The sequence below is a fragment of the Gekko japonicus genome, unplaced genomic scaffold (assembly GCF_001447785.1).
Source record: "Gekko japonicus isolate JY-2015 unplaced genomic scaffold, Gekko_japonicus_V1.1 scaffold2958, whole genome shotgun sequence".
Classification (NCBI taxonomy): domain Eukaryota; kingdom Metazoa; phylum Chordata; class Lepidosauria; order Squamata; family Gekkonidae; genus Gekko; species Gekko japonicus.
Window position 1 is genome coordinate 44,287 of NW_015171590.1, and position 27,942 is coordinate 72,228.

At 48.1% G+C, this 27,942-nt stretch overlaps 1 protein-coding gene across 1 annotated transcript in view; it reads left to right on the forward strand.

Moving 5' to 3' along the window:
- Positions 1 to 27,942, forward strand: part of LOC107117704 (nesprin-2-like) — a 77,591-nt gene that overhangs the window by 40,964 nt on the left and 8,685 nt on the right. Inside the window, exons 12-22 of the mRNA XM_015419861.1 lie at positions 3,262 to 3,424; positions 5,844 to 6,031; positions 6,986 to 7,136; positions 8,338 to 8,520; positions 11,446 to 11,583; positions 13,283 to 13,477; positions 14,711 to 14,993; positions 16,974 to 17,042; positions 18,857 to 18,996; positions 20,593 to 20,713; positions 27,248 to 27,459. Of these exons, the coding sequence (XP_015275347.1) occupies positions 3,262 to 3,424; positions 5,844 to 6,031; positions 6,986 to 7,136; positions 8,338 to 8,520; positions 11,446 to 11,583; positions 13,283 to 13,477; positions 14,711 to 14,993; positions 16,974 to 17,042; positions 18,857 to 18,996; positions 20,593 to 20,713; positions 27,248 to 27,459 (1,843 nt within the window). The remainder of the gene's footprint in view (positions 1 to 3,261; positions 3,425 to 5,843; positions 6,032 to 6,985; positions 7,137 to 8,337; positions 8,521 to 11,445; positions 11,584 to 13,282; positions 13,478 to 14,710; positions 14,994 to 16,973; positions 17,043 to 18,856; positions 18,997 to 20,592; positions 20,714 to 27,247; positions 27,460 to 27,942) is intronic.

The window sequence follows — 27,942 nt, forward strand, 5'->3', positions numbered from 1 at the left end:
TGGTGCAATCTGGGTGGGCTTTGAAATGTTTCTCATCCGTTTGACTCCGGAGATCCTAAGAAACTTTGGGCTGAGCTGCACTCGGCTTCCTGAAAGGGGTTTTCCGGCATCACTGGGTTGTTTTTCTTGGGGCGAGTGATTGACCAGGGAGGGGGTTGACGAAAAGGCAAACAGCCTATGCAACAAATTAGTTAATTAGGTTGGGTCCCGTCTGCAAAGATAATTAGCATTATAAAATAAGCCCAGCAGACTGGAAGCACCATGCTGGGTCTTGCATGTGGCCTGCAGTTGCCCTTGATGCTAATGACCCTTTTCAACTACAGGGAGCTATTTATATGGCAGTGTTGGGACTCTCCACCCTGACCTGGATAGCCCAGGCTAGCCTGATCTTGTCAGACCTTGGGAGCTAAGCAGGGTCAGCCCTGGTTAATATATGGATGGGAGACCACCAAGGAAGTCCAGGGTCGCCATGCATAAGCAGGCAATAGCAAACTGCCTCTGAATGTCTCTTGTCTTCAGAACCCTACAGGGTTGCCATAAGTCAGCTGTGATTTGATAGCAAAAGCAGAAGGGATTCCATATTTTTAGGAAAGAGTATAAGCTATAACAATTTAAGGAGCTGCGGTGGCTCAAGGGGTTAAGACGCTGAACTGCAGGCTGTGGAAGGTCGGTAGTTCAGCCGTTCGAGACCCGAGTGTGCCGCATGACGGAGTGAGCTCCCGTCTCTAGTTCCAGCTCCTGCCAACCTAGCCGTTCGAAAGCAAGAAATGGCAAGTAGATAAATAGGGACCACTTCGGTGGGAAGGTGACAGCGTTCCGTGCGCCTCGGTGTTTAGTCACGCCGGCCACATGACCACGGAAATGTCTTCGGACAGCGCTGGCTCTTCGGCTTTGAAATGGAGATGAGCACCGCAACTGGCTTTCAAGCAAAGGAACCTTTACCTTTACCTTTTATAAGCTATTTGCAACCTGAGCTACAGTTTGAATCTTCTGCTGTATAAATGATGCCCCACGGGGCAAAGGGAATGCTGCTACCTAGTCATGAATTTGGGCACTCTTACCCACAATGCTTAGCTGCAGAAACAAAGTTCAAATCTGGGTAATTCCATTTATACTTTCTCATCCACTATCATCCTCGCCTCTCCCTTTCCTTTCTTCCCTCCTTCTTCCTGTTTCCGCTCTGTCAGTTAAACCATAAAACCATTTCGATCCATGCAAACAGCCATAATACGACTACTTCCTGTAGCAGTGTTGAGACCACCTTAGTGACAGAATGAGTTCTGAACTTGATGGGTTGTTGAAACAATCAATAGATATCTGTCTGATGACCTATGTTGGGGGTATACAAGGAGAGGTGTTGGCCCAAGTAGGTGGGTCCCAGGGCTGTAAAGGTAAGAACCAGAGCCTTGCATGGACCTTAGAGATGCACAGGCAACTAAGTCTGGGATTGTTTGTTTTTTTTGGGGGAAAAGTTATTATTGTATAAATACAGGTTCACCACAAAATATATTTAACAATAGGCCTGAAATGTTACTAACAGAAGGAACCAAACAAACAAAGAGAGCCAGTTTGGAGTAGTGGCTAAGAGTGGCAGACTCTAAACTGGGAGAACTGGGTTTGATTCTCCACTCCTCCACATGCAGCCAGCTGGGTAACCTTGGGTCAGTCACAGTTCTCTCAGAGCAATTCTCTCAGAGCTCTCTCAGCCCCACCTCCCTCCCAGGGTGTCTGTTGTGGGGAGAAGGGAAGGTGATTGTAAGCTGCTCTGAGACTCTGAGTGAAAGGCGGGGTATAAACCCAACTCTTCTTCAAATCTGTACAGTTCACTCAAGACAAAAAAAAAAGAATGCAATTACAGCAGCTATCACTATTTAAGAATAGCTAAAAAGTAATTTCAGCCAAGTTGTATTCAGAAGAAAACGCACGTTGCCTCAGTTAGTGTTTCAAGTATTGAGCTAAAATTATTATTGTTGTTATGAACAAAATTTACATCCCACCTGTCTGCCTTTACAAGGGCCACCAAGGTGGCTAACGATTTAAAACATACATGATAAAATCACAATTTAAGCCCATTAAAATCACGCCCCCCCAACAAACACATTAAAATAATTAAAACAGAGTTAAAATACATACAGAACATAAGAGCAGCTATTAAAACATTGGCTAAGAAGGAGGGATCCTTGAGGGAATACCAGGCAAAACAATAAAGTCTTCACCCACTGACAGAAGATGTCAACAGAAGGGGACAGATGAATCTCCCTGGGGGAGAGAGTTGGTGTTTTGTGGTAGGCATGACATGGTTCACATCGTGGCATTTTTGTTAAAAGGTGGGCCGCCAGGTTTTGCAAAAGGTCTCAAGATAATTGGCCTCTATGCCCTGTTGTTGGCCCTCCAGAGGAACTGGTTGGCCCCTGTGTGAGAAGGGGTGCTGGACTAGATGGACCACTGGTCTGATCCAGCAGGGTTCTTCTGATGTTCTAACAAAGGCCTGGGCCTCTATGCACTGTTGTTGGCCCTCCAGAGGAACTGGTTGGCCATTGTGGGAAACAGGATGCTGGACTAGATGGACCACTGGTCTGATCCAGCAGGGCTCTTCTGATGTTGTTATAGATAGATTCATGGAGTCTATCAATGGCTACTAGCCCTGGTGACTGAGGGGGACCTCCACATTCAAAGGCACTAAACCTCTGAATCCCAGAGCCAGGGAGCAACTTCAGGGGAAGGCCTTGACCTCTATGCCCTGTTGTTGGCTGTCTAGAGGAACTGGTTGGCCACTGAGACAGGACGCTGGGCTAGATGGACCATTGGTCTGAACCAGCAGGGCTCTTCTTATATTCTTAACTTTGCGGGTCGCTGTAATCTAACCAAAAGGTAATAAATGTATGGATCAGCAGGGAAGGTCCAGCAGAGTGGGGAAAGTGTGGAGTAGAGGCTGTTTATGCACTGTATTAAGATAGTTAAGGTGTCTTCAGATGTGGAAGCAAATTATCTCTTCCTCCATCTAGCTCTGTGAAAGTGCCCCTAGCCTGCAAAGCAGAAGGCCTTCTTAGGTTGAGGTCTGAGTCTCTCTGGTTAAGAAGATCTGAAGTAACGGGACTGGGAGACTTCTGGCAGAGTCACGGGAGACGTGTCTCCAAAGGGAGCAGATTGTAGCAGGCAAGCTTGGCGGATCAGCAGTCCAACTCGATATTCAAGTCCCTTTGAATACGATTCCCGGTCTTAACACATTTTATAGCCATCTTGCTTTCCCGTCTTACACAGGGTGAAGAAACTGAAGGAGACATTTGCTTTCATACAGCAGCTGGACAAAAACATGAGCAACCTGCGCACCTGGCTGGCTCGCATCGAGTCCGAGCTCTCTAAGCCCGTTGTCTACGACATCTGCAACGATCAGGAGATACAGAAGAGACTTGCAGAACAGCAGGTGTGTGTGTGGGGGGGGGGGAATAATAGACAATCTGAAAGGAACAGGTGGATAACAAGCCGCCTTTACGCTTGCTTGCTTCTGCTTTTGCCTGTAGTTTCTCTGAATGCCACAGAGAATGCCGTGTGAGGTCAGGGGCCTTCAAGAAGTTCTCCTCTTCAGCTGTAAAACTGACATTTCCAACAGTGGCTGAGTTGGTCCCACCAGAATCAGACTGACTTTGTCAAGGAGTCGATTAGTTACAATGTTTGTTTATTTATTTTTGAGGATTTTTTATCCCACCCTCCCCAAAGTGGGCTCGGGGCAGGTCACAAGAAGCCGTGTCTAAGACTCGTTACGATAAAATCACATTACAGTCAATTAAAACAATAAACACTCATACAGGCAGAAAGAGTTTCATATAAATCTGAGCCACAAGGTTCTGTTCTCAGTAGCTTGTCCCCAAGGCTATGAGTTCGAGTCCAGATTTCTCACCACGCATAGCACTAGGAGATGCATAGACCTTTTAGGGCTTAGGTATGCTTATTATGAGGCCATGGTGGCTCAGAGGTTAAGATGCTGAGCTGCAGACCGGAAGGTCGGTAGCTCGGCAGTTCGAGACCCAAGTGACGGAGTGAGCTCCCGTCTCTGGTCCCAGCTCCTGCCAACCTAGCAGTTCGAAAGCAAGAAACTGCAAGTAGATAAACAGGTACCGCTTCGGTGGGAAGGTAACAGCATTCCGTGCACCTCGGCATTTAGTCATGCCGGCCACATGACCACAGAAAAGTCTTCGGACAACGCTGTCTCTTCGGTTTGGAAACAGAGATGAACATCGCCCCCTAGAGTCGGATTCGACTGGCTTTCGAGCAAGGGAAACCTTTACCTTTACCTTTTTTGTTTATTATTGTTGTTGTTGTTTAACATTTTTATACCACCTTTCCACCCAACGTAGGGTCCCAAGGGTGACGAACACTCAAAACCATTAGAACAAGCTTTTTAAAAACACAATATCTTCAGAACAGTGAAAAACAACAATTAAACAAACAGAAAAAAACAATTACACACACACACAAACACCATTACGCAAGACATAGAAACAGGAAGGAAGTTCAGAGAGGGAACGCCAAACAAAACACACAATTTTTCCGCTGCTGGCAGAAGACAGTGATTGAATGGGACAGATTAATTGCCCTGTGGAGGGGATTCGGTAATTTTGGTGCCACAACCAAGAATGCCTTTTCTCAGGTCGCCATCCATCTAGCCTCAGATGGAGAAAGGGCAGCCAAAGAAGGGGTACTGAAAACGACTGCAGCAGTTGAGTAGGTTGAATCAGCCAGTAAGATTCTGAATTTCACTGAATGCTTCACAGGGCAAAATGATGCCCTTATTGCTGTCTATCCTTTCTGGTTGGCTATAATGTACGGAAGGTCTGTGAAAGACCACTGAAACTGATAGGGACCAAAATCTACCAGAACGTTCTCCTTGTTGAAATGAATGGGACATTATACAAGGTGTATAATGAGACCATGAGAGGGAGGGCAGGAAGGGTTGCCTCAGTGCTTAGTTCTCGTGACCCTTTCTTACCCGCCCAGGGAAATGCCGATCGCCACTTTGGGATCAGGAAGCAGTTTTCTCCAGGCCAGTTTGGCCAGGGATCCTGGAGGGTTTTTTTGCCATCTTCTGGGCATGGAACAGGGTATGGGGGGATGTAGTTGTGAAATTCCTGCATTGTGCAGGGGGTTGAACTAGATGACCCTGGAGGTCCCTTCCAACTCTATGATTCTATGATTCTTGTGCTGTCATTTCAACAGGACTTGAGCAGAAGGACTTCATATTTGGGGCAAGTTTTTGTTATCCAGCTAAGCCTTCAAGGGTTTGGTTTCCCCCATACCTAAAGTTTGAATATGTGCAGACTTAACGATAGAATCACATATGGTCTGCTGATTGTACAGCACACAGAATTTACTGCCGCAGGAAGTGGTGGCAGCTATAACCATAGACAGCTTCAAGAGGCGATTAGATAAACATGGAGCAAAAGTCCATCACTGGTTATTAACCACAATATATAGATGGAACACCCTGTTGGGGGCAGTGATGCTCTGTACTCTTAGTGCTTGGGGGGAACAGTGGGAGGGCTTCTGGAGTTCTGGCCCCGCTGGTGGACCTCCTGAGGGCACCTGGATTTTGGCCACTGTGTGACACAAAGTGTTGGACTGGATGGGCCCATTGGCCTGATCCAACATGGCTTCTCTTATGTTCTTATGAAGGGACTAGATAAACATATGGCTTCTGGATTTCTGGCCCTGCTGGTGGACTGCCTGATCCAACATGACTTCCCTTAAGTTCTGATAGCTCAGCTCCAAGGCTCTCTGGGAAGTTCTTTCTGGTCCTGAGTTGTGACCACCCTTTTGCGTGCCTTGTTGTTTTTTCAACGTTTCAGGATCTCCAGCGTGACATAGAGCAGCACAGCGCTGGTGTCGAATCAGTGTTCAACATCTGCGAGGTTTTGCTGCATGATTCTGATGCCTGTGCCAATGAGACTGAATGTGACTCCATCCAGCAGACCACCAGGAGTTTGGATCGCCGCTGGAGGAACATCTGCGCTATGTCTATGGAGAGGCGAATGAAGTGAGGGCCCTTCTCTTTCTTGTTGCATGTGATGAATGTGACCTGGGTCATCCAGATCAGGGCATGTATAGTATAGACAACTGCAAATGTGTTTCATTTGTATGTTCTGTGTGAGCTGCAGAACACTGCTTTTTTTGCATAACATATGTGGTTTGCAGAATGTTACAATTGATAGACTAAGGCCCTGGTCACACAGGCCGGATAACGCGGGAGGGAGGGGGGGCTTTTTGTTGTTGTTCAGTCACAGTCGAGTCCGACTCTTCGTGACCCCATGGACAAGATCACGCCAGGCCTTCCTGTCTTCCGCCGTCCTCTGAAGGTTGCTCAATATTTGATACTGGCCATGGGGTTTTCTTGGCAAAAATACTGGAGTGGGTTGCCATTTCCTTCTCCAGGGGATCACGCTTGGTCTGAGTTCTCTGCTGTGGCCTGTCCGTCTTGGGTGGCCCTCCACGGCATAGCCCACAGCCTCATCGAACCATGCAAGCCCCCTCGCCACGACAAGGCAGTGATCCATGAGGGGGCTTTTTGCACCGCCGCAATTAGAGCCGGCATAACACGATCCCACGCGTCGGCAGCACGCTACGGTTCCTTCCCTCCGCGACTACGCATCAACAAGGGGCTGGAGGGAAAAGCCGCGGCCGGCACAATCACACCGAGGGACTCCAGAGGCAGCCCGTGGCAAACCGGTTGCTAGTACCTCCGAGCAGGTAGTTTTTAATCCCACATTTTCAGCGGTATGCCACGGCTGCGCTCCACTTCCCAGATGTTGCGGTGTGATCGCAGCCGGATAATCCGCCATGCACTCGTCGCTCTCCCGTGGCAAATCCTCCGTGTGAACAGGTCCTAAGATTTGTTCGGCTGGGTGACCAGGGTGCAAAATAGTAAATGCATTTTGCCGAAAGTGGGGAAATACGTTTGTGCTGAGCCTATAGCTGCTTGTTTCTCCCCCAGGATCGAGGAGACCTGGAGATTGTGGCAGAAGTTTTTAGACGACTACTCTCGCTTTGAAGACTGGCTGAAGACGGCGGAGCGGACAGCAGCCTGTCCAAACTCTTCAGAAGTTACCTACACAAATGCCAAAGAGGAGCTGAAGAAGTTTGAGGTGAAGCCTTCTCTCGGTTATTCCTATGCCTCTACATTTTTCGAATGCCCTCTTGGCTTCTCAGTTTCCCATAAAAGCATCTATCCCCCACCCCACCCCACCCCACACACACATTGTGATACCCTTGAGATAGGGAAACACTGATACATACAATCTATGAATGGGAATATTGACTTAATTTTAAAAATGGGGAAATGTGTATGATTGCTCTTCCACCTAAGGGTGCTGCTGAAGTCACGTTACAACAAGGGAGTAAAAGATGGCAAAGCATAAAAACAGTTAAGAACATAAAAAGAAGCCATGTTGGATGAGGCCAGTGGCCCATCCAGTCCATCACTCTGTGTCACACAGCGGCCAAAACACAGGTGCCATCAGGAGGTCCACTAGTGGGGCCAGAACTCCAGAAGCCCTCCCACTGTGGGCCCCCAAGCACCAAGAATACAGAGCATCACTGCTCCAGATAGAGGGTTCCATCTACACTTTGTGGCTAATAGCCACAGATGGACCTCAGCTCCATATATTCACCCAGTCCACCCCTTGAAGTTTTCTATGCCTGTGGCAGTGAATTCCACATGTTAATTCTCATTTGGGTGAAGAAGTACTTCAATCAAAATATCTCATTTTAAAGCCAACATACACCCGGTGACTTTCCAAATACGTTTTAATCGAATCGTTTAATGCTTTGTAATATTTGCTGAGCAGCTTGGGGGGGAAAGCATCGAAATCACAAAAGAAGGGACAGGCTGAAGCTCCACCATAAAGTTCAGGGCTCCTCTTTTCATCTCTACTACATAATGTGCCAAGATATAGCTGGGAAATCACTGCAAGCTAGACCTACCTACTGTGCATACATATACAAAGCCATTATTTATACACGATTAGCATTGTTTTTCTTGGCCAGCACTCTGCATCCGTGCATGTAAACTCCCATCAAGTCACAACTGACTTATGGTGACTCCGTGGGGTTTTCAAGGCAAGAGACGTTTCAGAGGTGGTTTGCCATTGCCTGCCTCTGCGTGGTGACCCTCGTCTTCCTTGGCGGTCTCCCGTCCAAGTACGAACCAGGGCCAACCCTGCTTCGTTTCCGAGATCTGATGCGATCGGGCCAGCCTGTGCCGCGTGTTCGCCTTTTTTTTTTAGCCAGCCGGGGGGGGGGGGGGGGGAATCAAATCTAAACTTATTCGTTGCTTTTACACTGCAGGCATTTCAGCGTCAGATCCACGAGCGACTGACACAGCTGGAGCTGATCAACAAGCAATACCGGCGGCTGGCCCGGGAGAACCGCACTGATTCCGCTAGCAAGCTCAAGCAGATGGTCCACGAGGGGAACCAGCGGTGGGACAACCTCCAGAAACGCGTGACGGCAATTCTGAAGAGACTCAAGGTGACTGCGCATGGGCGGTGCCAGGGATAGTGAAGTGTGCTGGTGTAGGACTAGGAACCGAGAGACTTGAGTTCAAAGCCCTGCTTGGCCTCGAAGTTCCCACGATGATCTTAGGCACGCTCTCTGCCAACTTTCTTCAGAGGGTTATTGAAAGGATAAAAGGGGGGTGAACTCAGGGTCACTTCCTGCAGGAGTACACAGGAGCAGAGCTCCGGCAGTAAAGAGCCCAGGGGGCGGGTACATGCAACAAGCCCCACCCCCTGCTCCCAGCAGCCCTCAGTCAGAGCAGGAAGCAGCCAGGTAAGTTGCAGAGCTCCCCCCGCCCGCCCCCCCCGGTCCAAAACAGTCCAGTGGCACCTTTAAGACCAGGTTTTATTCAGGTACAAGCTCTCCCTCCTCTGTGAGGGCAGATCTGCACATTCTCCCCCCCCCCCAATAGCTAGCAATCCAAAACAGTCCAGTGGAGCCTTCCGACACACTTCCGGTGATGTCAGGGGGTGTGGCATATGCAAATAAGTTATGCGAATGAGTTATGCGAATGAGCTCCTGCACCTCTTTTTCTACAAAATGACCCCTGGGTGAACTGTATATGATCGCAAGGTGTCAGAGTCCCACTGTACACTGCATTGGTCAGGCCACACCTGGAGTATAGTGTGAAGTTCTGGAGGCCTCACTTCAGAAAGGATGTGGGCAGAACGGAGCGGGTGCAGAGGAGAGTGATGAGGATGATCGTGGGGCTGGAGACCAAGCCCTGTGAGGAACAGCTGAGGGACTTGGGAAGGTTCAGTCTGGAGAAGAGGAGGTTGAGGGGGGACATGATTGCTTTCTTGAAGTATTTGAAGGGCTGTCCCTTAGAGAAGAGGGCAGGGAGCTGTTCTTCTTGGCAACAGAGGAGAGGCAAGAATGGGTTTAAATTAAGGGCGGGAAGGTACCGGCTGGATATTAGAAAAAACTTTTTGACAGTCAGAGTTGTGCAAGAGTGGAACCAGCTACCTAGGGAGGTAGCGAGCTCCCCCTCCCTGGCAGTCTTGAAGCAACGGCTGGACAAACACTGGTCAGGGATGCTCCAAGCTGATCTCACATTGAGCAGGGGGTTGGACTAGATAGCCTGTATGGCCCCTTCCAACTCTATGATTCTATGTTGCCCAGAGCTCCTTTGGGAAAGGGAAAAGGAAACGTGGATAGCCAGTAGAATTTTGGAGAAAGGGCACCATGTGAGAGAGTCACCCCTCCCGCTGTTTGGTGCCTTTAAATAATTAATCATTCAGCCTAAATTCTCTAGGAAGGAGAATCCGATCTATGCATGGGAAATAGACAAGGGGTTAAGAGTACCTCTGTGCACTTTAAAAAAAAATAGAAACTCCAAATTTGAAGCCAAGAAAACATTCTGCGACCAAGGACCATTGTGAGTCTATAATACTATAGAGAGAGAACTCCCCTCTCTGACTTTGGAGAGCTCATCCAAGACATGGCCATTTCCAAACCTATTTTTGCAGTCACATAAACACATGATGCTACATTATACCTTGGTCCATCAAGGTCCTTCTTTGTCTGCTCAAACTGGCAGTGCTTCTCCGGGGCTGCAAGCTGAGGTCTTCCACATCACCTGACCCTTTTTAACTGGAGATGCTGGGGATTGAACCTGGGACCTTCTGCTTGCCAAACAGATGCCCCAACTCTGAGCCACAGGTCCTCTGCTGAGTCGTAAGGGCTAGAAATGTGGCACATAATCCACATATCACTCTTCAGGCGGCACATACAAGTATCGATGGCCTCCTCCTTTCCCTCTCAGCTCATCCGGACACAACCTTTACACACAGAACAAAGTTCCTTCCAGATAATTCAACCACCCCTTCCCTCCTCAAGGCGTTGGCTCTGAGCATGAGAAGCCTTGCCACAGGTGGCTGAATATGTGCAAAAGTTCTCTCAGGCAGTGTTCCCTCTAAGCTGAGTGAGTGCGAACTAGCTCACAGGTTTTTGGCCTCTAGCTGTCACATTTTTGCCTTAGCTCAGGAAGGATGGCTCCAGAGCAAACTAATTTATGCAGTATCCAAATCGCTCACTCCCAACTTTCATGCCAGTAGCTCACAAAGTAGAATTTTTGCTCACGGGACTCCACAGCTTAGAGGGAGCGTTGCTCTCAGGTCTCCTGTTGAATGTAATCACCAGCCTGCTGCAGGACACGTGAGGCTCAGAGGCACCCACAGGAGAGGAGAAAGGAAAGGTCTCCTTTGGTTCCTATGGCGATCCTCTTCTGAGACACAGGGCAGGGAAGGAGGGACTAGATTGTGCCACGGAATTGTTTTAAAAGTGGGAGAGCTGAGATTCTTGGGAAGCTGAAACATGTACCGAACTGTTTTCTTTTCCCCCACACATGCTCAGAGCTGCTGAACATAGAATCACAGAGTTGGAAGGGACCTCAAGGTCATCTAGTCCAACCCCCTGCAGAGTGGACGAAATTCATAAATACCTCCCACACACACACACACACCCAGTGACCGCTGCTCCACACCCAGAAGACGACAAAAAAACCCTCCAGGATCTCCAGCCAAACTGGGCTGGAGAAAAATGGCTTCCTGATCCCAAAGTGGCGATCAGCATTTCCCTGGGTGTGTAAAAACGGGCCACAAAGAACTAAGCACTAATGCAACCCTTCCTGCCCTCCCTCCCATGATCATGCACGGCTCTGAGAATAATGAATGCAACTTGAGTAACCAATGTCAGCAACGATTCTTGCATCTGCAGTCGTAAATGTAGCTTGTGGTGCCCCCCCCCTTTACCTTTGCTTCCATTTGCTGGCAGCCCGACGGCTGCCGAATGCACGAAAAGATGCATCATGCGTTAAAAGCACCTGTTTTGTAGACAGACTGATGCGAGCGACTTCAAGGGTTGTGTTGACGAACTCTGTCCCGTGGTTGTCTTTAGCACTTTACCAGTCAATGGGATGATTTTGTGGGGGCGAAGGACAGCATCCTGGTGTGGCTGACGGAAATGGACTTGCAGCTGACCAACGTGGAGCACTTCTCGGAGGGCAACTTTGATGACAAGATGCGGCAGCTAAATGTAGGTAGTACTTTTTAAATTAACAGCAGCAGACCGCTGTTTTGTAGTTTGGTGTAGTGGTTAAGTGTGTGGACTCTAATCTGGGAGAACTGGGTTTGATTCCCCACTCCTCCACTTGTAGCTGCTGGATGACCTTGGGCAAGCCATAGTTCTGTCAGAGCTGTTCTCTCAAGGTCAGTTCTGGAAAGAGCTCTTTCAGCTCCACCTCCCTCACAGGGTGTCTGTTGTGAGGAGAGGAAGGGAAGGAGATTGTAAACTGCTCTGAGACTCCGAGTGAAGGGCGGGGTATAAATCCAATCTCCTCCTCCTCCTCCTCTTTTTCTTCTTCTTCTTTTGTTCTTCTTCTTCAGTATCTCTTTTTAGACTGTGCTGCTAATGAGAACTATAGCAGTACAGACACAAAAGGTGTGAGAAGTTCAACACTGTATCATTTATTTATTTATTTTATTCAATTTATACCCCGCTCTCCCCGCAGCACAGGCTCAGGGCGGCTTACAAAGAGCCTGTAAACAAAATCACACCGAAAACAGGCCATCGAACATTGTATAGTTCTCTGTCAAACACGTTCTAACATGAATTACACAATACAATCACTTTCGTCCCGTATCACGTAGCAACATTCAGTGTATTCTTATAAATATTAATTTATTCATATAAATATGTATACATTTATATGAATACATTGAATGTCGCTACATGATTTGGGACGAAAGTTATTGCATTGTATAATTCATGTTAGAAAGTATTTAATAGCGAGCTATACAACGTCTGATGGTCTGTTTTCGGTGTAATTTCGTTTATAGAGTTTAGCTAATGATAACTGGGCTGGTATTTTTATAGCGTCGCACCAAGCAGTCTTCTTTACTGACCTACATGGGAGAAAAATACTTATGACTCTAGTACAGGAGTCCCCCACCCTGTTTGAGCCTGCAGGCACCTTTGGAATTGTGACACAGCCAGGTGGGCTCAGCCACCAAAGGGCTGCCGCAGGAGGCTGAGCCAGCCACAAAATGACCAATGCAGCTTATCTCCAGTCACACAGTGAAGATTCTTGTGCTGCGGTGGCTGAAGCAGTGTTTTGTAAAATCTGTACAGCAGCTCTGAGACTTCTCCGGGTAGTGAAGGCTGGGGTATAAATGCAATCTCTTCTCTTCATGCAAAACCAGTCTTTGCTTCCACTACTCTGCTGTTTGGGAGGCGGAGTTCATCAGTGCAAGACCTGGAAGTCCCAGCCTACAGCTCTGTGGAAATGCCAGAGCTCACAATTTGTATGTTAATTTCAATGGAGGAGCCTGATCCACAGCCACATTCCTTCCTAGTTTCAGATTCCTTCATTGAAATGATGAGGAAGGATACATATGCAAAAGATCCACACGTGAGCACATTAACATACTATTCAGCCAAGGAAATGTCTCCATGGAATGGTCTGGAGAATGGATTCAGGATCTAAAATCTCCATATTTGGGATAGGATAGAATTTTAAATGGGTTGGCTGTTCGCGGAAGTAATTGACTTCTCCAGTAGGACGTAGCTTGTCTCATTTGCCAGAGCCTTCTGAGTTGTTACCTGCCTGCTAGACCAATGCAAACATGATGAAGCGTGTCCCTCCTTGACCTCTGTTTATGTGAAATAATCTGAACGATGCAGTCTCGATGTGCGATAACCTGATGTGAAGCAACCACACCTTTCTTCCAAATAGGGTTTCCAGCAGGAAATAACACTGAACATCAACAAGATCGATCAGCTCATTGTGTTTGGAGAGCATCTGATTCAGAAGAGCGAGCCGTCAGACGCTGTTGTGATCGAAGAAGAACTGGTGGAGCTCCACAAGTACTGCCAAGAAGTCTTTGGCCGCGTCTCCCGATTCCACCAAAAGCTGACCTCCTGGCACCCGGTAAACAAAGAACTGAATTTTTTCTTTAGCAGGAGCCCATTCGTGACTTTGAACCCCCCCATCTCTTAGCCGTCAGCAATATACTGGAGTTAATGTTCACTGAAGTCAGTAATGACCAGTGTTCCCTCTAAACTGAGTTAGTGTGAGCTAGCTCACAGTTTTTTAGCCTCCGGCTCACACATCTTTGTCTTAGCACAGGAAGGGTGGCTCCGGAGCAAACTAATTGTTGCAGTAGCCAAATCACTCGCTCACAACTTTAATGCCAGTAGCTCACAAAGTAGAATTTTTGCTCACTAGACTCCACGGCTTAGAGGGAACATTGGTAATGGCCATCGTGAAAATAGCCAATTAAAATAATCAAAATCATCATTAAAAAAGATAAACTAAAAATCATCAAAATCATCCATGACAGATCATCAAAACCATCCATTACAAATCATAAAAATACAATAGATGATTGAAAATCGAGATACATTAAAAAAAGACCCCACAGCCCTCGCATGAAAGCACCAGCAGGTCGACAGCAATGAAGTTCAACATAAAAATGAACTCCCCCCCCCCCGGGAGGGAATAATTCTCTCTCTTTAAGTAACTAACTAAAACGAAGAAAAAGCCCATGCAAACCCAGGTTTTGGGGCATTCTGATATCAAACTGCCCTGATCTGGATCAGGCTGGCCCTGCCTCATCAGATCGTGGAAGCTAAAAGCAGGGTCAGCCCTGGTCGGTATTTAAATGGGAGACCACCAAGGAAGTCCAGGGCTGCTAGCCAGAGGCAGGCAGTGGCAAAGCCACCTCTCTTCGTCTCTGGCCTTGAAAACTCAGCGAGGGGTCTCTGTAAGCTGCGACTTGACAGCCTTTTCCACCACCACGAGATAGGCAGGACCCACAGTGTATTTGCCAATTTGTTCATCCTGCTAGAAACGGAGGTAAGGACAGCTTCAGTTGGCCCCAGCCCTCTTTGCAGGCCTGGCACCAGCTTTATGAGTGGGGAAGGAGAAGAAGTGTGTTACTCTCCATTCTTGGAAAAGAAGGAGGAGGCGAGTCTCTCTCTCTCTCTCTCTCTCTCTCTCTCTCTCTCTCTCTCTCTCTCTCTCTCTCTCTCTGTGTGTGTGTGTTTCTGTGTGTTTCTCTCAGCCTCACCTGCCTCATAGAAAAGTGAGTCTACTCTCTGGAACAGGAGTGACATGCAAATGTTAATTGCTACATTCTTTTCCTGTTTGTTTTTTTTTAAGGGACTGGAAGATGAAAAAGAGACCTCCGAAAACGAAGCCGACGCAGAAGACTCCAGAGGCGCGCAGACTGATCCGTGGTGCAAGAAAGCCACACAGGAGGTGCCGCCCTCCCCGCAGTCTCTGTGCCACCTCGTGCCCCCCGCAGTGGGCCACGAACGGTCAGGCTGCAAGATGCCTGTCAGTGTGGACTCCATCCCACTTGAGTGGGACCACACCGGAGATGTGGGGGGCTCTTCGTCTCACGAGGATGAGGAGGAGGAGCCGTACTACAGCGCTCTCTCAGGTGAGCCTCCTTCCTCCCCTCCATGCCTGGCTGTTCTTACAAGGCAGCCAGGAATTATGTTTGACCTCTGCCCCTAAAGAAAAGAGAGAAAAATTCCACATCTCACACTAAAATATGTAACTCCTAGCAATGTCAGGTGGAGAGCTTCCCATCTGTGCAGTTCAGGGAGGTCCATTGATCATCCATATGAGATCAGGGCCCAGCGGGACCTTTTATAGTTCCACAGGGCCTGCAAGACGGAGCTCTTCCGCCAGGCTTTTAGTTGAGGCGGCGGGTGTCCTCCTTTTTTTCTATCTATCGGGTCCCCCCTTTGGTGGATCAGATCTGAGTAATATTTGGAACCCAGTTCCGATAGGTCACATCTGTTGAGGCTCTGATTGGATATGTAGAAATTGCACTTTATTTTGTCTGATGTATTTTAACTGTTTTTGTTTGTGTATTATATTTGATGGAAACCCGCCCTGAGCCCGCTGTGCAGGGCGGGCGGGATACAAATCCCATCAAATAAATAAAATAAAATAAATCCTGTGGCAGAATTCTGGATGTACCACTTCAGGTTGCAGATGGAGAATGAGCATCATGTTTTGGGATGCTCTGTGTTTAAAAAAAAAATTCTCCCTGCAGGTAGAACATTAGCAGGCCAGGGAAAGCACAGTAGCCTTTCTTGCTACCTTAAATCCCAAGGAGCCAGTGTGGTGTAGCAGCTCGAGTGTCCAGCTAGTATCTGGGAGGCCCAGAACTGAATCCCCACCCTGCCATGGGAACTCACTGGGTGACCTTCGGCCAGTCACACTCTCTTCCTAACGTACATCACAGGGTTGTTGTGAGGATAAAAAGGGAGGAGAGAAGAATGATATAAGCTGCTTTGGGTCACAATTGTAGAGGAAGGCAAATATATAGTAATAAATCCAATGACGAAGTTCTCAAATGGATGATTTCCTCATCGTTTTGCCGGAGTGGTACAGTGGAGGTATTTCCCCCCCTAAGACGCTTTGTACAGAACCAGAAATGCAGGAGGGCATGTGCCATGACAGGGGAATGTGTTGTGGAATGGCTTTGCATATATCCCATTGTGTGGATTCTCCTCCTCTCCCCAGGCTCATTTGCCAGAAGGATTTCTGGAGGCTCTGACGCAGGCTGTAGCTAGGATAGGAAGTGAAGAAGGGGAAATTGTGCATACATGCCCTTAGCATGGAAAGGGATTCCCCTCCCGCAGATTAATTCCTATGCCTTTTCAGTCAGGCACGAACTTCTCTTCCAATATATATATCTTTTAAATCCTCAGAACTCTTTAACCTCTTAGGGCATGGTCACACATTAGCCCCACCAGATCAGAATTCGGACCTGAACACTGACAACTGCCTTACAGATAGGCAACCAAAGGAAGAGAGAAGAAAGAACTACGGGCTACATTTCTACATCTGTTCTTTATCTCCTCTTACCTTTCTTCTGAGCCAGGATTTTTTTCGTTGGGGGGCATTTAAATTTCTTAGGGGCACTTGTTAATTACTTAACTTAATTAAGTTGATGACTTAATAAATATTTTTAAATGCTTTCTGGCATGGCTTGGGGGGGGTTAATTAAGGGGGCATGGCCCCGAAATGCCCCACTATAGCTATGGGCCCGAGCTAATATTTCCATGTGGGAAGGTGAGCAGCACAGATAATTAGCCATTAAGGAGAGAAACATGAAGAACTAAATAATGTTCAGCTGTGATAGCTACACTAAACTTCCATGTTCAGAGGCAGTGTACCTCTGAATGTCAGATACTGAGGGCGAAATAACAAGTGGCGGCCTTCATTGTCATGTCTTCTGGGCCAGTTTTCCACAGGCAACTGACAATCCAGTGATGGGAGAGATGGATCTTTCACCGGATCCCGCACTAGTAGGGTACATGGGGGGAGGAAAAGGGAGGAAGAGAGAGACAGAGAGAATCTTTTTTTTTCAGAACAGCAACTGGTGTCATTATTCTTTTTCCAGATATAGAAATCACTGAAAATCCCGAGGCCTATCTTAAAATGACCACAAAAGCTGTGAGAGCAGTTTCGGGTAGGCCCCTGCTGCTGCATGTGTCCCAACATGACCAGTCTCCCTGTGGCGCACGTTCTGCTCCTCACACCTCTCTCATGTGCTCCCTGGCTTGTGTCGACACCATGCGCCAGCTGTGGCCCATGGTGGATTATTTTCTTTTTTAAAACGCTGCAGTGCACTCACCCGCGTCTCCACATTCCCCATCATGCTGTTTGTCAATCTCCATTCATATGAAAACGGGTAAACTTTTAGGAGAGGGAGTTCTCTCAGGAAAAAAAATTACCAAAAAAAAGAATAAAATACAGGGATAAGAACTGTATATTCCATGAAACAGAGGTTGTATCTTCCTAGCTCATCTAGAGAGCTAATGCTGTTTCTTCAGTGCATCTGACCTGTTAATTCGTCCAATTTGCGAATTTCCAATTTAAGAAATGTCAGAATTTCGTGTTGTTGGGTTTTTTTAATCGGCTGGTATCTCAGCTCTCCTATGCCTGCTTCTTTCATGGAATGATATTAGCAAAGTTCACGCCGGTTGCCGTTATCTTGCAAAAAAAAAAGGTTGCTGGGCTAACATTCTGCTTTGCTATTCAGCACTGGACCTGAAAGCTCTTTCTAAGTCAGGGTTCCCCAACATTTTTGAGCCTGTGGGCACCTTTGGAATTTTGAGAGTGGGTGTTGAGTGTCACCCCAAAATGGCTGTCACAGGAGGCGGAGTCAGATTCAAAATGGCTGCCACCGGAGGTGAAGCTGAATGGGACACCTCCCTCCTCAAACCTCCTGGAGAGACGGAAATTCTGAAGGGGGGGATGGAACCACACATTGACTAAGGAAGGCTCAGGTGCTTAGCAGTCCTTCTAATCTTCCAGCAGAAAATCTTTTCATTTAAGCGAGGGCAACGAATAACAAAACCCTGCCTTACAATGGCCCCACCCACTTTCTGAAAATGCGGGAGCCAATGGAAGTACTGCCAGGTGCCATGTGACCCACAGGTACCACGTTGGGGAACCCTGCTCTAGGTGGTACTTCTTTGGGGCAATCCGGAATGAGCATTTGCTATGCTCTCCGAACCAAGGGCAGACATCTCTCCTCGGCTGTTGCTTCGTGGCACAGCGGCCCCATCTTGAGTGCCAATGGAGTCGCAGAAACAACCCAAGGTATCGAAAATTGGCCCAGTGACCTTTCTCCTCCTCACACACTTTAGGGATAAAAATAAATTGTTAATTTTGAAATTGGGGGGGGGGGGTGGACCATGGTAGAGCAGCGGATTCCAGGTCCATTTGCCACCCTCTCTAACTAAAGGATTTCAGGTAGGGAGCCACTGGGAAGGACCGTCACTGCGACCCTCGAGAGCTGCAGCCAATCAGAGCAGGCAGTGCTGAGCTAGATGGTCCAATGCGTGGACTCCACATAAGGCCATTTCACGGGCCTTTTAAATGGTGCCACCGAATCTGCCACGTGACTTAGACTGCCTTGTCTTGGCTAATGGTCGGAACAGGCCTTGCTCTCAGAAGTCTTCCCCCCTGCTTTTTGGCGTTGTTGTTAACTCGTACAGTCTGTCTGCAGGTATTTTCAGCTGAGAAAGTTAGAGAGAGAGAGAGAAACCATGTCCTATAACTGCATGGCCCTCATTCCATCGCCCACCCCTGAAGCACTGCTGACCTGTGTTTGCAAACAAGCATGCTTTGCAAGGGAAACGGTGGGACTCACATTTTTTCCCCCTCCATGCCATAACTCTTTGGCAGAATGCTTGTCGTCTTCTTACAGGAAAAGCTCTGTCCAGCATCTCATTTCGTTTTTCTCTCTGTGGATTTCTTTGCATTGTCACACAACAGGGAAATCCGCGTCCGACTCTCACACGTGGCACTCGCCGGATGGCTCCATTTGCCAGCAGCATCCGTACGATCAGGGGGACATGGTTAGAAATGTCTTGCCGAACAGCCCGGAGACAAGCACACCCTTCAAGCCGAGCTATGTAAGTCTTAAAAGCAGGCACGGGGATTACGCCAAGGGGCTAACCGCATCGCGTCCACCCAAGATGTAACCGCTGCAGACTGCATTGGTCAGGCCACACCTGGAGTATTGTGTGCAGTTCTGGAGGCCTCACTTCCAAAGGAATGTGGACAGAACAGAGTTGGTGCAGAGGAGAGCGACGAGGATGATCAGGGGCCTGGAGACCAAGCCCTGTGAGGAAAGGCTTAGGGACTTGGGGATGTTCCGTCTGGAGAAGAGGAGGTTGAGGGGGGACAGGATGGCTCTCTTTAAGTATCTGAAGGGCTGTCACTTGGAGGAGGGCAGGGAGCTGTTCCTGTGGGCAGCAGAGGAGAGGACTCACAATAGTGGGTTTAAAATAAGGGCGGGAAGGTACCGGCTGGATATTAGGAAAAACTTTTTCACAGGAAGAGTTGTTCAGCAATGGAATCAGCTGCCTTGGGAGGTGTTGAGCTCCCCCTCCCTGGCAGTCTTTAAGCAGGGGCTGGACAAACACTTGTCAGGGATGCTCTGTAGGCTGATCCTGCATTGAGCAGGGGGTTGGGCTAGATGGCCTCTATGGCCCCTTCCAGCTCTCTGATTCTATGATTCTGTGAGTCCAGCGCAATTTTTGAAATGGAAGACAGCTTTGGAAGAGGGGAGGGAACCGAGAGAGGACAAGTGGTGAGTGTGTGCTTCGATCCCTTTCCAAATTTTCCCTCTTTCCTCTCCCTAACTTCCCCAGTCATCACCACCACACGGTTCTGGAAAAGATGTTTTCCCCAGAGCACCATTTTGGAACTTTATTGGTGGGGACGGGGGAGAGATTTGGAGCAGGAAGACCACGGAGAGAAGCGCACATTCACACATACGGACAAAGGGAGCTTTGACTCTTGAAAGCTCATAGCCCCCCCCCAAAAAAAACATCTTGTTGGTCTCTGAGGTTCTACTAGACTCGAATCTGGCTCTCCTCCTGCAGACCGACATGGCTCCCCTCTGAAACAAACATACACATGCCTCTGTTATATGCTGTCTCGAGCTCTCTCTCTCTTTTTTGAGTAACAGTGGAATAAAAATGTAATCGATAAAGATGAATGCAGGGTGTGAGACTCCCCAAAGACTGCCCCAGGCTTCAATTTCCAGAGCCAGCTTCCAGCTCTCTAAGCTGTTCTGGGTGTAGGTGGAAAGACCCCCGAGTGATAACAGAAGGTGCCCCTGAGAAAACACGCCGAAAGGGAAGACCGTGTCTGCCGACGTCTCTGGCGGGTAGACCAGAGAAGGTCTTGGGTGGGACCTTCCAGTGCAATGAGGAACGAAAAGGGGCGACAGACTCGCTGTTTACAGCTTCCTGAACTCCTAATGAAGAACAAGTCGATAAGAAAGATGGTTGGTGCAGGAGAACCCATTACTTAATAGCCTTTTGGTTGTCTTCAGTCCCAGCAGTAGGAATTGCGGGAAGAACTCTGCAGAGGAGCAGGCAACCGACAGAAGCCCTTGCGGAGAATGGCAGTGGCGGGCCCTTGGGCAACCTTCCCGTTGTCAGGTGGCAGCACATGCTTTGTGAGCATCATTCTGTACTTTGCCTGTTGTCCTATTCCAGGTAAAACAACTCAGCAGCAGCAGCGTAGACAGCATGAAGGAGATCTCTGGGATCTCGCCCAGTGAAGAGCCCCCCAACAGCCAAGGCCTCATTGGAGTTGCAGCTGTGGAGAAGCAATCAGGTACATCAGCAGGGCTTCTTGTGATATCCCCCCCCACCGCCATTCTCTTTCTTTGTTCGAGTGGGTAACAAAGGGAAGGGGGCGAGTGGCTCAGTGGTAAAGCATCTTCCTGGCATGCAGAAGGTGCCAGGTTCAATCCCCATCATCTCCAGTTTTCCCCATATGTTCCCCCAAGGGCACTACGGTCGGGGAGTTGTCATCTCCTGGAAATTCCAGGCCCCAGTGACATTAAATTTGCAGTGACCAGAGCCAGGGCATTCTCGGTGGCGGCTCCTACCTGGTGGAAGGAGCTCCCGGAGGAGATCCGGGCCCTGCGGGATATTTCTCAGTTCCGCAGGGCCTGCAAGACGGAGCTCTTCCGCCAGGCTTTTGAGTAGGAGCCGCCGCCACCACTACTCCATCATTGCTGTCTATGCACCGTCACACCATCACCACCACTATCTGGTCCCTTCGGGGTGCGAGGTGACCTGGCAGGAGAAGGGATGACAGACTATGGGAATGTTACCGTTGGGATTAAGATCTACCTCACCTTGTGACAAATGGAGCACTGATATTTTGTTATTGTATTTTATTGTTTTATTGTTATGTTGTTTTTATTCGTTTTAATCTTGGCACTTTGTGCCTCTTGTTAGCCTCTTGTTAGCCTCAGGGCGGGATATAAATTCAAAGATAAATAAATAACTAAAGTTAAAAGGATCAGGCAGTAGGTGATGTGAAAGACCTCTGCCTGAGACCCTGGAGAGCTGCTGCCAGTCAGAATAGATAATGCCCATCTTGATACACCAAAGGTTAGTATAAGACAGCTAGGGAGGGGCTATGGCTCAGTGGTAGAGAATCTGCTTGGCATGCAGAAGGTCCCAGGTTCAATCCTCGCCACCTCCAATTAAAAGGACCAGGCAATAAGTGATGTGAAAGGCCTCTAGCTGAGACCCTGGAGAGCCATGGCCAGTCAGAATGGATAATACCCATCTTGATAGACCAAAGGTCAGTATAAGACAGCTAGGGAGGGGCTATGGCTCGGTGGTAGAGCATCTTCCTGGCATGCAGAAGGTCCCAGGTTCAAGGCCCAGCATCTCCACTTAAAAGGATTAGGTGATGTCAAAGATCTCCACCTGACACCTTGGAGAGCCATGAACAGTTAGAATCCAACTTGATAGACCAAAGGTAACACAGCTAGAAAGGGGCGAGTGGCTCAGTGATAGAGCCTCTGCTTGGCATGCAGAAGGTCCCAGGTTCAATCCCCGGCATCTCCAGTTAAATAGACCAGGCTGTAGGTGATGTGGAAGACCTCTAGCTGAGACCCTGGAGAGCCACGGCCAGTCAGAATAGATAATACCAGGGGTCATTTCCTGCAGGAGCGCACAGGAGCGGAGCTCCGGCAATAAAGAGCCCAGGGGGCGGGCACATGCAACAAGCCCCACCCCCTGCTCCCAGCAGCCCTCAGTCAGAGCAAGAAGCAGCAGAGCAAGAAGCAGCCAGGTAAGTTGCAGACCCCCCCCCCCCCGCCCCCCAGTCCAAAACAGTCCAGTTGCACCTTTATGACCAAGTTTTATTCAGGTACAAGCTCTCCCTCCTCTGTGACGACAGATCTGCAGTCTCCCCCCCCCCCAATAGCTAGCAATCCAAAACATTCCAGTGGAGCCTGACCGGTGGGTGTTGCCTTCTGACACACTTCCGGTGATGTCAGGGGGTGTGGCATATGCAAATCAGTTATGCTAATTGGTTATGCTAATGAGCTCCTGCACCTCTTTTTCTACAAAATGACCCCTGGATAATACCCATCTTGATAGATCAACGGTCAGTATAAGGCAGCCAGGAAGAGGCTATGGCTTAGTAGTAGAGCATCTGCCTGGCATGTAGAAAGTCCTTGGTTCAGTCCCTGGCACCTTCAGTTGTGAGGACCAGGTAGTAGGTGATGTGAAACACCTCTCCCTGAGACCCTGGAGAGCAACGGCCAGTCTGAGTAGATCATATTGACCTCGGTGGACCAAGAGTCTGGCTCAGTGTAAGGCAGCTTCGTGTATTCAGCTATGATTAAATTCAGACAGTGCCCTGCAGAACGATCCACAGTGCCTCATCTGCCTCCACACAATTGTCCCTTCAATTGTGCAGGAATTTACGTAGGTAATGTAAGCAAAAAAAGGAGAGGGCTCCCTGCCCCAGCTTGCTTGCAGTCAAAAGTTCAAAAGGGAGGGAGAAAGCAAAGAGAGGGAAACGGGAGGGTAACAAAAAGGAGCAGATGCGATTCCATACAGTTCGGCTTCAATTCAGAATCGGGAGTTCAGCCAAAGGCTGTGCAGAGAAGGTATATAGAATAACTAGGCGATATTACCTCGTTTTAGTTTTACCTGTTATGAGGCTGTGTACCCCTCGCTTAGATTCTGAAATGATAGCCATTTGGGTAATCGGAGTGAGTAATCGGAGTCAGCTGTATCCTATGACAGAAGAGCCTCTTGAATCCGAGGAAGGATTCTAGCGCCAGGATAACATGCTGCTGTTCGCCAAGCAGAGTGAAAGGATACAATCCGGGCCTTCTAGCTCAACAACCTGCCAATTGTCTGCTTCTTTTTTAGTTAGTGTATTGCCATAAGGGATAACAACCTATTCCGGTTTTAACAAGGGCTCCGTATCAGTCTTTGTAGCTAATCCATCAGTCTATGTAGCCAATCCAGTGTAGCAAAGATTGTCAGTGGCTGCTAGCCAGGGTGACTAAAGGGAACCTCGAATCCTAATCCCAGGAGACGACATCAGGGGAAGGTCTCAAACTCTATGTCCTGTTGTTGGCCCTCCAGAGGAACTGGTTGGCCCTTGTGTGAGACAGGATGGTGGACTGGATGGACCACTGGTCTGATCCAGGAGGGCTCTTCTGATCTTCTAATGAAGGCCTCGGCCTCTCTGCCCTATTGTTGGCCCTCCAGGGGAACTGGTTGGCCCCTGTGTGAGATCGGATGCTGGACTAGATGGACCACTGGTCTGATCCAGCAGGGCTCTTCTTATGTTCTAATGAAGGCCTTGGCCTCTGTGCCCTGTTGTTGACCCTCCAGATGAACTGGTTGGCCCTTGTGTGAGACAGGATGCTGGACTAGATGGACCACTGGTCTGATCCAGCAGGGCTCTTCTGATGTTCCAATGAAGGCCTCAGCCTCTCTGCCCTGTTGCTGGCCCTCCAGAGGAACTGGTTGGCCCTTGTGTGAGACAGGATGCTGGACTAGATGGACCACTGGTCTGATCCAGCAGGGCTCTTCTTATGTTCTAATGAAGGCCTCGGCCTCTGTGCCCTGTTGTTGGCCCTCCTGAGGAACTGGTTGGCCATTGTGTGAGACAGGATGCTGGACTAGATGGACCACTGGTCTGATCCAGCAGGGCTCTTCTTGAGTTCTTAAGGAATAGAAAGTAATATTTTCAAGGTTTGTTTGGGGGTGTTTTTTTGCGATCTTCAAGGGACCTGCCAAGTGCCAGAAATAATATGACAGTATAGTAGTACCTTTATTCACATAGATCAAATTGTATCAGGAAGAAAAAAGAAGAATGCAATTAAAACATTACAGAGGGGGAAATTCCTCTTCACATTGCTTTGCCTTAAGTTCCCGGATTTTCATAGCAGTTAGCAAATACCTTGCTACCAGGCCCTGTAATATGAGGGCTTCAGTCTAATAGAAGATACAAGACAAGCCTCTCCTCGGAGTACCCTTTCATCTTACAGAAAAGTGGACTGATTAGAGGGCAGCGCAATTCAGCGTAAAGATCACAGTAGAGTACTACATACGTAACAGATTCGGGGCTTCCAGCCTTACATATACAGAGTCTTTGAGAACAGGGAACATTTTGGAATCTTCCAATAAGGACTGCTGTAGAGAGGGCATTGAACCTAGCAACTATAAACGCTCATTGTATTTGTGGAGATGTTAAATGTGAGAACCAGGAGGCTAAAATTCCCTGCTCAGGCACGATACCAAAATGCCACTGGAGAACATATCCTATTTGCTAAAGAATACAGAGATTGCTTTTCAGCAGGCCCGTAGCTACAGTGGGGCATCTCGGGGCCTCCCCCCCCGACTTACTGTCAAGCCCCTCCCCAATTTCCAATCCAGCACAGCCCCCCAACTTCCCATTTTTTATTTTATTTGTGGTGCTCCCTTGGGGGGGGTGTCTGTGCGGGGTGCCCCCTGACTTATTTAATGGGCCCCCTGAATTTAAAAATCCTGGCTACGGGCCTGCTTTTCAGTGTCCAAGAGCCTCGGTCTCAATAGCCTAAAGGCTTGAGATTCCCCTAATATGAGGAGAGAATCAAATGGAATACCAATTGACCGAATTTTCCACTTTATTCGGCAAATCCAGGTATTTGTAAAGGAGTTGGCCAACATGTCCTGAATATAGTTAGGGGATTCTGCCCTGGAGATGAAGCCAGAATTTCAGGGTAGAGAGAGCCAAACTCTGGTCTCTAAGAGGTTCTGCCTTGTCTCCAGACACATGGCCACATACCTGTACAACGCCTGAACTTGTAAAGGCACTGATGTAGATGGGGATTCCATATAATAATTAGGATACCAATTGGGATAATTGGGATGCCGATTTGGTGTTGAAGACTCAAACAGCAGCTGGAACATATTGGGCACCCTTCACATACAAAAGTGAACAACCACAGACATACCACATTTTAGCTAAATTAAGTACTGTAACTCCCTTTACCTTGAGACTGATCCGGAAGCTCCAGCTGATCCAGAACACAGCTGTGCGAGTCCCGAGGGGAGCGCCATGGGCAGCACGTATTCAGCCTGTGCCGTGCCAGCTGCACTGTTTTCCAATGGAATACCAGGTCAGGTTCAAGGGTTTGGTACTGACCTTCAAGGCCTTCAGCGGTCTGGGATCAGTGTACCTGTAGGACCACCGCCTCCACTACGTCCCCCTACGTCTGCCCTGGCCCTTGCCTGGTGGAACTCTGCCAAATGACATCCGTGCCCTGCAGGACCTTATGCAATTCCACAGGGCTTGCAAGGCAGAGATGTTCTGCTGGCCCTTTGGTTGAGGACAGCAACAGGCACCGTCTTGGCTGGCACTCCCTCCCTCCTTCTCCCCCTCCCCTCCAACTATGCTCCCACCTACTCCCTACGAGAGTAGGACACCGTTGAAATTAGACGTATTAACACCATCTGAATACTGTTATCCGTGAAATTGTTTAATCAGTTTTTAAATTGTTGGAATTGTTTGGATGATACGTTTTATTGTTGTTGCTCATCACTCGGAGCCCTTACTCAGGGATTGAGCAATTTATACATCTAAATTATAAATAAATAAATAAATGTATTTCCTCTGTGCGATCCAACTGTTATTATATTGGAAGCTTACTCCTGAATATTTAAAATGTTTAACTTGTTCCACGGGATTTCCCTTGGCATACCAATTAAGGTGTCTCTCTGAGACTTTGAAAACACCATTATTTTTGATTTCTCAAAATTTATAGATAATAAGTTAGACTCGCAGTAGGAATCTAACACTGACAAGAAGCACTTAAGGCTCTTCTGAGAGCAGGATAACACTACTGCGTCATCCACATAGAGTAATAAATTTATTTATTTATTTATTTTTATTAATTTAATTTATATCTCGCCCTCCCCGCCGAAGCAGATGAACAAGATATGGGCCCAGCATAGGGAAATGACCATCTGCTGTTCTCAAAGTGTGAGTTAGATCATTCATAAATAAATTAAATAGATATGGGGCCAAAATACATCCCTGTTTAACGCCCTGATGTGAATGAATCGAGTGTGTTAAGTTACCAAGAAAGTGGCCGTGAACATGGCAACTAGTTGAGGAGTACAGGCTGGGGATAAGAAAAAGTAAACACTTATCCATTCCCAACAAATCCAGTTTATTCCATAACAGGTTCCTAGAGATAGTCAAAGGCCCCATTTAGATTTTAGATCAAGAAACGCTGAGAATAACTTCTTCCCACACAGGCCACCGTACTTCTCAACCAAATGGGTAAGAGTAACACAGTGTGCCAAGGTAGATTTGCCGGAACAAAATCCAGTCTGTTCTGTCCCAGGTAGACTCTACTTGGACACCCAGACCATGAGTTTGTCTAGTGTCTTGCACAGAGTTTGCCCATGATGAAAAGTAAACTAATTGGGCGATGGTTTTCTGGGAGTTTAGGGTTGACTTTTTTTAAAAAAAAAAAATCAGCACTACTACGGCATTAGTCCACGATTCAGGCATGATTCCGAATTTATCTGTTAATGTGAAGAGGGTGGCACCGGCAGGAGCCCACCATTCTAGATGCTTCCGGAATGGTTTCTGCAGAAGCCCGTCGGGGCCAGGTGCCTTTCCTGCTTTCAGCCTTCAATTTCGTTTGGTTGCCAGTTTGGTTGCCAGTTTGGCCAATCAGACGGGATTATCTTTTGTTGGCCAAGAGGGGCAATGGATGCATCGTGAAAGATATATCTAGAAATAATAATCATTCTCCCAAGTTGTGTTCAGAAGTGCAGGGTTGGATGTGTGGTTTTTTTAACACTGACAATTCTGCAATATCCGCAGGAGTCATCGAGAGGTGGGAGCTCCTTCAAGCCCAGGACCTAAGCAATAAGCTGCGCATGAAACAGAATTTGCAGCAGTGGCAGCAGCTCAACTCCGACCTGGCCAATATCAACGCTTGGCTGGATCAAACGGAAGAGGAGCTGGAAGAGCTGCAGAAGGCGGATCCGGTCACCAGCATGCAGACCGTCGAGCAAAGGGTCAAGAAGTTGAAAGTGAGTCTGTACACAGCACGGATGTGTATTCGTGCTGTGTATTTGTGCTTTGTTCTTCTCCTGTTTGCTCTAGCTAGCGTTAGAAAAGAAAAACCAAGAAACTTGCTTTGCTGGATCAGACCAGCGTCCACCTGGTCCAGCGTTCTGTTTCCAAAATCCCCATGTTACAGTGATCAGACTTTCAGGAAGCAATTTTTCTCCAGGATCCTGGAGTTTTTTTGTCATCTTCTGAGCGTGGAGCAGGGGTCACTGGGGGTGTGGGGGGGGGAGTAATTGTGAATTTCCTGTATTGTGAAGGGGTTGGATTAGATGACCCTGGGAGAACCCGGTTTGATTCCCCACTCTTCCTGATGTGACCTTGGGTCAGTCACAAGCTCTGTCAGAGCTGTTCTCTCAAGGGCAGTTCTCTCAGGGCTCTCTCAGCCCCACCCACCTCACAGGGTGTCTGTTGTGGGGAGGCGAAGGGAAAGGAGTTTGTAAGCC